Source organism: Bison bison, unplaced genomic scaffold (genome assembly GCF_000754665.1).
Source record: "Bison bison bison isolate TAMUID 2011002044 unplaced genomic scaffold, Bison_UMD1.0 scf7180017864010, whole genome shotgun sequence".
Lineage (NCBI taxonomy): Eukaryota > Metazoa > Chordata > Mammalia > Artiodactyla > Bovidae > Bison > Bison bison.
In genome coordinates, this window is record NW_011494582.1 from 58,706 (window position 1) to 70,707 (window position 12,002).

A 12,002-nucleotide genomic window follows, 5' to 3' on the forward strand; every position below is an offset into this window, starting at 1 on the left:
GGATCGAACCCGGGTCTCCCGCACTGTAGGCAGACGCTTTACCGTCCAAGCTACCAGGGAAGCCCTTCCCCTCTGTAACAATATATATTTAAGTCTTCCTTGCATGTGTGGTAAGTCGCTCAGTCATGTCTGACTCTGCAACTCTATGAACTGTAGCCCGCCAGGCTCCTGTATCCATGTGATTCTCTGAGCGGGCTGCCATGCCCATCTCTAGGGGGTCTTCGCACCTGGGGGTAGAACCCCCATCTCTTATGTCTCCTACATTGAAGGTGGTTCTTTACCACTAGTGCCACCTGGGAAGCCAAGTCATCCTTTCGATAAAGTTAAATTATATCCAGTTGTAAAGAAAAAGTGTTGAAAAACCGTATGTTAATACATTTGCAGTTGATTTATATCAGGAATGGTAATTTTAAAATTTCTACAACAGATATACTTGTTTTAAAGGTTCTACCCAGAAGAATAAAAATAAATGGCTTTAAATGAAAGTCCTTTGAGCAGTGCCTCTCAGACTCTGGTGTTCAGAATCACCTGACAGGACTGCCGGGCCCCACCCCAGAGACTGGGATTCAGCAGACCTGGGCTGGGATCTACCGTAACAAGCTTCCGCGTGAGCCTGCCGCTGGGCCAGGCGACCGCACAACAATCTGCCTTTTCACTTTGGGCATTTTCTGTTAGTTTCTCCTGAGTTTGATAAAAATGAAGCAAAACCACACACTACTCTCTGATAAAGAACAAAATTTTATTCTAAAAATAGATCTCAGTAACAAGGAAATACCAAAAGTTGGTCCTTATAATAAAAAGAAAAAATGTAACAGAAATTTGCTTTATAATTTTTTCCTGAAAAATACAAAATTATCACTCTAATTTTGCCAGCTCTCATTAACTGTATTTGTATTATTTATTGTATGGACTATCCAAGGAAATTTAAAAATCATAGGTTGAATTCTACCTAATATTTAAACATACATTTGAATTGCTTTTATCTTCAAGTAAATACATTCTTAAAGAATGCAAATGAAACTGAACATTTGCTGAAGTAAACATAATGAGGAAGATAAATTTATACTTAGGAAATGTGCTCCAAAGTGAAATACTGGTTTATATAGCTGTTTCCCTTATTTTTTGCAGATAAACAAAAAAAACCCCAAACCCCAAAACCTGATTGCACTGAACTACTGATATTTGAAAGTAACAAACTGTACAACTTATATACAGAAAAAGACATAACTAAATTTTTTCAAGCCCCAAGCACAGGAAATTTTAAAGGCAAATAATGACATTCAGTACTTAAAAAGTGGTTTTATATTTTCAAAGTGCTAAGAAACAAGTATTCAAGAAAATTTCAGGCCTGTCTACAAAGTTCTGACTGACTTGAAGTACTGAAATATCAAGAATTCAGAAGACAAGTTAAGGTTAAAAAGCCTTCTTTACTATAAAACGTGTCTTCAGTATATTTTGCAAAAAAGTGAAGCAGTGGTTAAAGGACCAGTTATGGATAAGTTAGTAACATACAAGTTCTCTATCAGCCCAGATCTCTTTTCAAACTAAGGCAAACACATGTTTCATAATTCTCCTTCCACACTGCATGTGTCACATCCACCCATCCTGTCACATCCATATTTTGGATAATTCTTATTATTCATCATGTCAGTTGGCCATAATACACAGTGAGTAGAAATGATCCTTTCATATCAGAATTCTTGATTCTCTGCACAAAAGTTACGTTTAATTCCTCCTAAATGAACGTACACATTTATTAGGACTTCTTAGCTCATTTCTGGGCTGTCAGAAATTGGTGTGATTTACTTTGACTGTCTAAGATAGAAGAAACAGTATGTTAGTACGTAGTATGACTAAGTATCTCTTTTGTTAAAACTTGACCCTGAGTTTTGAGTGCTGGAATATAAACTGTAAATCTGAAAACACTCCAAAATATGTTGGCTAATACTGCTGTCTTTACAATATTATGCTTTTTCTCTCCATTAACATAATACATCTGAAAGTGCCTCCTCCTCAGCAGGGGAGAAGAGGAGTAGTTGAGAGAAGACCCAAATATGGAAGCAGGAATGTCCAGTCTTAAAAACTCCTGTTTTAAACTGTGTAAGAATTTATTCCAAAATATGCTGGTGTTTTAGTGTAAAAACGCTATTTCCCCAAATCTCTGAGTGACACTGACGGACTGCACCTACAGGTGTAGCAGCCCGAGGGGAGCCCCACAGCCCCCGGCTTGGCAAACACAGCACTCACCTCTCATTTGGACCAAAGAGTGCTAAGTGTTGCTGTGGAAATCATCTAAAGGTCTTTTTTTTTTTTTTTTAAAGCTAGGTCTGTTTACATTATGTTAACCATTTCTAAACATTGAAAGCAGTTCTCCATCTGTTAAAAATATTCACTAAATATAAAATTAACTGAACATGAAATAAAGCAATTTCCAGTGATGACAGTGTTCTCACAGTAGCAAATAATCTAATTTATTTAATACTAACAACTAAGTCTTTAAAACATTATTATGTTAAACACTGCAATTATAGAGGGGAAAAAAGGCAGTTACATCAACTGCTATTGAAAGCGCAAAAGAAAAATACAGGCTCTCCAATGGTTCTCTAACAAGGATGAGCCCAGATACTGTTTCTAGTTTTAATTTTTTTTTTTTTGGTGGGGGAGGGCATGTATTTTGTTCTAAACAATATAACTAACTTTAAATATAGAAAATATTGATGGTTTCTGAAGAGACAATAAACTAAAATTATGCTTAAGACGTGGCTTATTCATATAATTTCTGCTATGTGGCAATGGTAATTTGGATATATCCAGCTGTTATTAGCACTGAGATTCTTTGTATGACTAACAAAGACATCAGAATCCTTAGTGCTGAGACAAGCTCCTTATCTGAATGACCAGATGGCATCATACCCTTCAGTGATGATGCTTTCCAATTACTGGCCTATGTGACCAATGCCACAGAAAAGTAAAACCAGACTTGTTTGTCTTACTATGTATTTTCTAAAACTGAATATAATACCATTGCATTAACTATATGCTCCATATGTTCATTAAAAACCCCCAAACCAAAACCTTTTTCCTTTAATAATCATGAGGAATCTTTACATATTTATATAATACACTGTATATTATATGCATGGCCTGTTTATGCTATTTTCAAGAAAAGAATACTGTATTAAAGTAATAAATCAAAATGAGCTGATAGGGCTGTATCGCTCTTCCTTCCATTGGTTCTTGGAGTCCCTTAAATGATGGCATCATGTTCATCACTGTAATAAATCAAAAGTTAAAATTACTTTGTGTTTTATATTGTATCAAAATACTTATAGTTCATATTTTTAAGAAATGAATAATTTCTAGCTTCAGAATCAAAACTGTATTGCTTTGTGTTTTCTTAAGCAAAAGTGCCTGGTATACTATAGTGGTTAAGGATTCAAGCAGCGTATTCAGGTTGCAAAATGGATCTACACTCAAATCTCTGCTCTACAGTGGCTGTAACTTTTCATCAATTAGCTATTATAAACCTCTTTAAAAAAGAAGATAACCAGAACAATCATTTTATGAGCATCTACTATGTGCCAGGTGTTCTGCTACAGACTTTGCACCCATATCTCTTTCAGTCATCACAGTAGCCCTAAGCAGAAGGAGGGCGCTGAAAAAAACGTGTGTGTGTGTGTGTGTGTGTGTGTGTGGACAATGGTAGGTATTTAATCAATCAATTCCATTTTGCAGAAGATCAGAAGCTAAGCAAGCATGTAAGCCTGTGGACTCTCATCCTGACTACTAGACACTGTGCTACACCGTTTACATGAATGTAGGCAGGCACCCCGCTAGTCAACAGAACCAGACTCAAATTTAAGTCTGTCTGCCCCAACCCCATCTCTTACCACATCACTCCACCGTCTATCCATGCAACCCTAAGAAACACGGCAGCTAACACTTTACTGCTGCTGCTAAGTCACTTCAGTCGTGTCTGACTCTGTGCAATCCCATAGACGGCAGCCCACCAGGCTCCCCCGTCCCTGGGATTCTCCAGGCAAGAACACTGGAGTGGCTAACACTTTAATCAGTGTTATTATCCAATAAAGGAAATTAGAAATGCTCATAATTACTAGATACTGGTCTCAGTTTCCTTAATGGGAAAATAGTAAGTCTTTATTTATGGAATGTCATTGTTTATAACTTCAAAGGAATGAATGGCTTTAAAATACACTTTAAAAAAAAGTGTAGCACTAAGAAAAACATGGCCAATTAAACTACAACACAATGCTTTCTCATCCCATAGATTGTAACATACATCTACTTCAGAGGTGTTAAAATGTAGAAAAACACAAAAACAAAAATGTGTTCTGAGACTCAATGAAATAAAGTGTTTTCACTAGCTACTGTGTGATATGAATAAGACTACTTCTAGAGTCACACCACCTTATACACCACACAGTTCCCTCAGTTATGGGGACTCTGGCCCTGATGTCCTCCACAGGGCATGCAGCATTATGTGGTCATGTACTGTGACAAAAAAGCTGACCCATAAAGCTAAAATTACATACTTCGTAGTTAAGGCACTTTAAAATGAAAACAGCACACTTAAATTTAGTTCCTTCATAGTTTTATAGTCTCAAGAATATCAATAAATATTGATATTATAAAAGAGGAGACGTATTAAATTTAATCAAAATGTGCCTTTTGTTTAACTGAAATTTACCACACGCACAAAAAAAAAGCCAGATGATAAATATTTCTAGGAACAGAGTGGTTTTAAAAAATATTTCAAATGTTAAAGCATTTTTAGAATTAACTTGATTTAGTTAGTTTCCTTTTTTTTTCCTTCTTCTTTTACAGGCTAGGCTACAAGAGGAAGAATGAATGTTTCTGAATGTGCTTTAATCTGACAAAACACCACCTTGATATTCTTTTAAAGTAAGCTGGATATGATGGCTACTATACATGGAAGGTAAGTTACAATTTAAGTATTTTTTAAAGTCTGGTTTTCTTAGTTCAGTGAAAAATCTGAGACTTATTTCGATATTATAATTTCCTCCTAGAAATTCATAATGTACATCAACATATCAAAGGCTTACAGAATTTTACTGTGCTCAATCAGCATTTCCCAAATGTTTCTGACATGGAAACTCTATGGGACACATATGTATTGACATATGACAACTTAAATTTTGGAAAATGCCATGTGTTCTATGGTATTTATTTTATATATACATTAACCGATGCTGGGAAAGATTGAGGGCAAGAGGAGAAGGGGACGACAGAGGATGAGATGGCTGGATGGCATCGCCAACTCAATGGACACAGGGTTTGGGTAAACTCCAGGAGTTGGTGATGGACAGGGAAGCCTGGCGTGCTGCAGTTCATGTGGTCTCAAAGAGTTGGACATGACTGACTGAACTGAACAATCAAAAGAATAAATTCACTCTTGTACATATAAGACTCAAAAGAAAAACCAAAAGGACTTTGTTGTAGTAACAAAAATTGGGAGATGATACCTCTAAAAACCATCAGCTCTATAGAATGACATGGTTTGTTGTTGAAGACTTGTTGATAAAGCTCACTTGAAAAGATGGTTTTACTACAGATTAACTGATAATATATATTATACTAACAACTCATTATCAGGGAAAATGAGGCTGTCAGAATTTCTTTATTTCCTTTGTCACAGAAAGGAGAAATCATGTTTTTATCGAGGATGCTACTTTAGTGTGTCTTACGTTTGTCGGCAGCACTAAGTCAACAGCCTCAGGAGACCTGATACGGTATTTCTTGTGATTAGAGGTGTAAGCATGTGAAAAAGGCTGATTAAACTTGGGTCTCCGGTTAAAAAGAGAAAAAGGATGGCACACTAATAAAATACAATCATTTTTACAGGTATATACATCCATTTTCATTTGCAAATAATTATAATCATGAGCTTGTACCCAATTTGCTTTAGGCACAAAGGATTAATAGGAATATAAGTCATAAATCTATGAATTATTAATCACTGAGATGAACACTGGCTCTACTCTTATATTTTGTCATGATATTTAAATAAAGAACTAATAATAATAATAAAAGTCCTGGCCAATCAAAACTTACATGGTTCTATACCGAATGCCTCGTCTTGAATAATACACTTTGCATCCAATGTAAAGAAAAGATAAAACTCCCAATGTTAATACAATACCACCAACAAAGCTGCCAGTATCAAATTTTGATCCTTTATTTTCCTTAGAAATAATAGTTGTTGTGACTAGAAGAAAACAAAACAAAAAACAGGTTTTAGTGCTTTTAAAATACATTGTAATCAACTAAAACATTCTGAATTTCCATGTAAGCACTCTGACTTGGGGATAAGAAGGACATGAAGTTGCTCTCCAGTTGGTTTTGTGTCTAGTGACTGCCTGGCTTTAGTTTTCTTCAGCTGACCCAACACATCCCTTATTAAAGAAACCCCCACTGCATGCAGTCCCAAGATCTTAATGCGAGACTGGACTTGGATGGGCTACCAAAACCATCCAAGGCAGCACGAGTTGGGGAATTCTTTTATGAATTCTCTTTAAGAGTTCATGCCCTAAACAAAACTTGTCTGGGTAACAGCTGTAATCCTGAAACTGGATCCAATTTGAATAAATGTTTCTAACTGAAATTCCTCCTTTTGAACAAATTGTGAATTTTAACTATTTTAATTTTGTGAAGTCAATACATAAATTGTAGTAATAAGGAAGAGAAACTATTCAGAATAAAAGTATATAAAAACACAAAAAAGAAACCATAAAGTCTGATATTCGTTCTGGTAAATGTAATCAACAGCTTTTAAAGAGAAGTTCAACTTTGGATAACTTAATGAGAATTTTAAGGTTTTTGAATTCCAGGTTTCACAGGCATTATATTTTAGACAAATGAAGAAAAAGAGTGCTGAGACTAATAATATATATGTGACTATATCTAATACCATTAAAAAATATCTTTATGGCACAAGTGGATTAAAACCGAAGTTCACCATGATTTAGGTTTAGAATCATGGAGACTGACCCTACCTAATTCCCTTCTAGAGTGAGGTACAAAAAATTAAAGGTATGACAAGTTTTTAAATCATGCAAAATAAAATTCCATTAGGATAATTTATTTATTTACAGATGGATCTTATACAGTCATTATTTGGCATGATTAACTTGGAAGCTAATTTCTTAAAGGAACAAGATAGTTACTACATCAACTCTTTTCCTGATCTCTACAACTAATTTATATAGGAAATGAGAAATAATTGCCTAAATTTCTACATTTTACAGAATGGAATGGTATAAATGCAGCATTTTAACAACTATTTTTCAGCATAGGGAAAAACAGGTCCATTTTATACATACCTGTTACTGATGAAGAACTATTGTGGGCTGTGGGCACTGTGGATACTGATACCTGGGATGTATTTTGTGAAACATTTGTTATTTTGGGTGTAGACCTTAAGGTGGTAGAAGTCATATTTGTTGAGACCACTGGTGTTATCATTTTAGATGTTGCAAAGGGTGTCGAGGTGGTGGCTGTCCCATGATTTGAGGCTGGGGAATCTTTAGTTTCTGATGATGATTTTCCTATGTCTTTCAAGGTGGTAGTGGTCACATTCTTTGAGACTGGGGAAACTGAAGCAGTTGATGGTTTCACACTGACGTTGTGAGGTTCATGTCTATGGTCCGGATGTCCCTGTGGGTCTATGAGAAGATATAGAAACATTAAAGCAAGAGCTGTGACTCGGATAATCAAGCTTCCACTTCACTGCCTTTCATGGTCACACATAAAGGAAAACGTTTAACAAACACAGCAGCATGAAGATACTTAGTCTACTAATACTCTGCAGTACACAGCAATAAGCCATAAAATGTCTCAAAACAGAAAAATATTCAAAAGGAACCAAGCCTGGGTTTACATAGAGTTAGGAACTTTTGTGACCATATGGTGGGGCGTGGAGGCGGGGAAGGGGAAGGAGACCCAACCCAGAAGACGGAGCTCTTTCAGTACAGGGACAGTGTCTTAACCACCTCCGTCTGAATATGCCATACTTTATGTCACAGTATTAGTTGAAAAGATTATTAAACCAATGGATGTAAAAGGGTTTTTAAAGTTTAAAGTTTCCCTGCCACATTCTTCCAAAAGGCTTTGGGGACAAACAGTAGCTGCATGCTTCTAACCGCCTGAAGTGGATGTGAGCATAAGTGGGACACTCTTTATAAGAGTAAAACCAACCTCCCATGATACATTAGAAGTGAAATAACATTGCAGAACATGGTTGGTTGGAAATCTCATAGTGGTAATAATTTTCCATCGTTGGAAACATATTTCTAAAAATATTTTGGAAAGCTTAAAATATGCAAAAGCCAGTTTTATAAGGGGAAACCATTCATGTTAATTTAAAATAAACAACTGGAAATAAGTAAGCACTATTACCAAAAAATAAATACTAAATATCTATGTATAAAATGCCCTATGGCCAAAAGCAAACATTTCTGTCTTAATATTTTTTCATATTCTATCTTCATTGTAACACCATAACCTAACTGATACTTACAACTAAAGATACTTTAGTTATTTATAATTTACTAAATAAATGTGTGTTAGTTGCTCAGTCGTGTCTGACTCGTTGTGACTCCATGGACTGTAGCCTGCCAGGCTCCTCTGTCCATGGGATTCTCCAGGCAAGAATACTGGAGTGGGTAGCCATGCCCTTCTCCAGGGGATCTTCCCAACCCAGGGATCGAACCTGGGTCTCCCGCACTGCAGGCAGATTCTTTACTGTCTGAGCCATGAAGGAAGCATAATAAATACTATTTTACTATATACTATCCAAGGAATCAAAAATCTCTCTTTGCCCTATTGTTGTTGTTCAGCTCCTCTGTCTTCCACTATCTTCCTGAGTTTGCCAAACTCATGTCCACTGAGTTAGTGATACTATCCAACCATCTCATCATCTGCCACCCCCTTCTCCTCTGCACTCAATCTTTTCCAGCATCAGGGTCTTTTCCAATGAGTCAGCTCTTCGCATCAGGTAGCCAAAGTATTGGAGCTTCAGCTTCAGCATCAGTCTTTCCAATGAATATTCAAGGTTGATTTCCTTTAGGACTGACTGGTTGCAATTTATTTCTTTGTGTCTGTAGGATTAGGAGTTGCTATGTTGCCTGCATTTTCTCATTTCACTCTCTCTGGCCAAGAACCAAGTGGAAAGAATTCGCCCCTGGGCTGCCGTCTCCACCGACAGCAGCATCAGGCCTTCAGGGTCCCTGTCACACCCCAAAGCCATGACTTCAGGTACTATCACCCTATCTTTCACAATTATTCTGGACTTTTTATTCAAAGAATTCAAATATTTATTTTCAGCTTTAAAGGCTGGTTTTAATAGTGCTTCTTATCTGGCCATCAGCTTTTACTATTTAAATTCCTATCACCTTTTCTGAACTCTGGGTCTTTATTGTGTGATCTCTTCTACTGAATATTATCTGATTTCTAAAAAAAGACAAAAGGAATTAGTACTTCTATATTATGTTGTTATTGTTCAGTAGCCCAGTTGTGTCTGACTCTTTGTGACCTCATGGACTGCAGCACGCCAGGCCCCCCTGGCCCTTACCATCTCCTGAAGTTTGCCCAAGTTCATGTCCACTGCATTGGTGATAATACAAAAACTTTTGTATTATATTAGACTAATAAATTATCATTATTCAAGTAGATGATAGAAATGCTATGAACTTGAACTAATCTTTTATTAATCAATTAAAATGCTCTACAGATATAAGTAATGTACTTTAGCATTCAAATAATCAACTGTTATTTTAATCTACTGAATTAATTCTATTATAGTGAAATTAAATACAGCAAAGAACCATTGTTTATATCATATCTTTAGAACAGAATGATCTTTGCAGAGTGGAACAATGAACACAATGCTGCTTTTGGATTATACACACACACACACACAGAGCCTACTCTCTTCTCCCGGCCATAATAAGATATTCTTCACAGATACTGTACAAAGTCACACAGGCAAAACAGGGACCTGTCAGGTTAGTTCATTAGGAAAATCCAAATGTGTTAAAGAAATGACTAAGCAGCTAAAATTTTCTACAAATTTTGCCTGACAAAACAGGCAAATAAGTTTCACGTTAAGGTGTGTTCTGTGATGTTTAAATGTGTTAGCTGCAATGCAAGGAAGCTCTCTTCAAGGTCAGAGCTCACATTCAGTGAGTCACTCCCCCGACCCCCGTCTATAATATAAGTGAATGGTCCTCTGGGCTCCTCTACAAATGAGACCATCCCTCCAAGGGCATCTGGGCGTCTTCCCTCTCCCAGAACTGTTCAGTGACTGGCCAGTGTCCTCCATGGCAAGGCACAGTGAACACCTGCAGAGACGTCGGAAGAACAGACTATGCACGCAGAGCTTGGGAAGGGTTAAGCTCTGCTGTGTTAGCCCTTCAGTCTCCGCAGCCTCTGAGAAGCAGAAGTTGTAAGGATGTGGAGGGCGGGTGACATGAGCGAAGGGCATCAAAGGGACCAAGCTCTAGTTATAAAGTGAGTCAGTCATGGGGATGTGATGTAAAACACATGGTGACTCTAGTTAATACCACACTGTGTATTGGAGTCTTTAAGAGAATAGACCTGGAAAGTTCTCATCACAAGAAAAAAATGTAACTAAATATGATGACAGATGTTATACAAATTCTTACATATATTATGATAGATGTTACTTACTGTGATCATTTTGCAATACAGACAAGTATCAAATCATTATGTTGTATACCTGAAACTAATGTGTTATATATCAACTATGTATCTCAATCCAAGAAAGTACAAAAACATCAAGTTAAAACAAGACAAAAGAGGGTACAAAGGCCCAAGGAGGGTATGTTACTGGAAAGTGTGATGTGTGCTCTTTGTCCACCCCCACCTCTGCCCACGGAGTAAAAGAGGGGAACACAAACCCTTGCCCTCAAGCCAAGTTGGGAAGGCTTCAAGGGAATCACCTGAAGAGCAGGCCCAGCATCCACTGGACCTGAAGGGACAAACACTGAGATCTTACTCCGGCCTGAAAAGTAACTCTAAAGGCCAGAGGCCATGGGTGAGCCGTCTCTACCTGTCAGCAGAGTTTAAAAAGGCTACTCTGGGAGTTGATTCTTGCTTCCAGTGACAACAAAGGTGCTTGTTTCCCATGAAGCAAATCAGGCCCTGTGGAACACAGCCAGCACGGGGCTGCTTTACACGACAGCTTCGCACAGAGTTCTGCACAGAGGGGTGGAGAGATCCAGCAGAGAGGTGGGACATCAAACAGCGGGGGCCACGGGAATGGCATCACCAACTCAATGGGCATGAGCCTGAGTAAACTCCGGGAGTTGGCGATGGACAGGGAGGCCTGGCGTGCTGCAGTCCATGGGGTTGCAGAGAGTTGGACATGACTGAGCGACTGAATTGAACTGGACTGAAGGGAGTGGAGTGTGAGGGCCAGCAAGGGGGAGGTCCCAGGGCATCCAGAGACTGGCGGGGGAAGCGCCAGCTGAGGGTCTCTCCAGAAGCTCCCCAAGAATCACATCTGCACCCAGGGGCACCTCCACCGGCTGCAAACATCCCAGTGGGCTTCTCCCCAAGCCCCCTCAGGCCTGCTTCCATGAGGTCAAAACAGCAGAGGTGAGGGGAGAAGGGGGAACAAGGACGGGGGCCGCAGTGCAGCCCCCCTACAGGGCCTGGGCTGCCAGAGAGAGGAATCCCACTCATCACAGTGCTATTCCTTTTGGTTTCATTCTGAACAAGACAGACATCCTACTAACTACAACTCGTTCAACAAGCTGAGCACACATACCGTCAATAACACCTCAGCTAACCTGCCTCTTGAGAAATCTGTATGCAGGTCAGGAAGCAACAGTTAGAACTGGACATGGAACAACAGACTGGTTCCAAATAGGAAAAGGAGTACATCAAGGCTGTATACTGTCACCCTGCTTATTTAACTTATATGCAGAGTACATCATGAG

At 38.3% G+C, this 12,002-nt stretch overlaps 1 protein-coding gene across 4 annotated transcripts in view; it reads right to left on the bottom strand.

The window, feature by feature from the left end:
- Positions 1-720: 720 nt before the first annotated feature.
- TMEM123 (transmembrane protein 123) overlaps positions 721-12,002 on the bottom strand; it is an 82,188-nt gene continuing 70,906 nt past the window's right edge. For all 4 annotated transcript variants that reach the window (XM_010834076.1, XM_010834075.1, XM_010834072.1 and 1 more), the window contains 3 exons: positions 7,362-7,703; positions 6,094-6,247; positions 721-3,272 (listed from right to left, as the gene is read on the bottom strand). In XM_010834076.1, the coding sequence (XP_010832378.1) occupies positions 3,248-3,272; positions 6,094-6,247; positions 7,362-7,703 (521 nt within the window). In that variant the 3' untranslated portion in view covers positions 721-3,247. The remainder of the gene's footprint in view (positions 3,273-6,093; positions 6,248-7,361; positions 7,704-12,002) is intronic.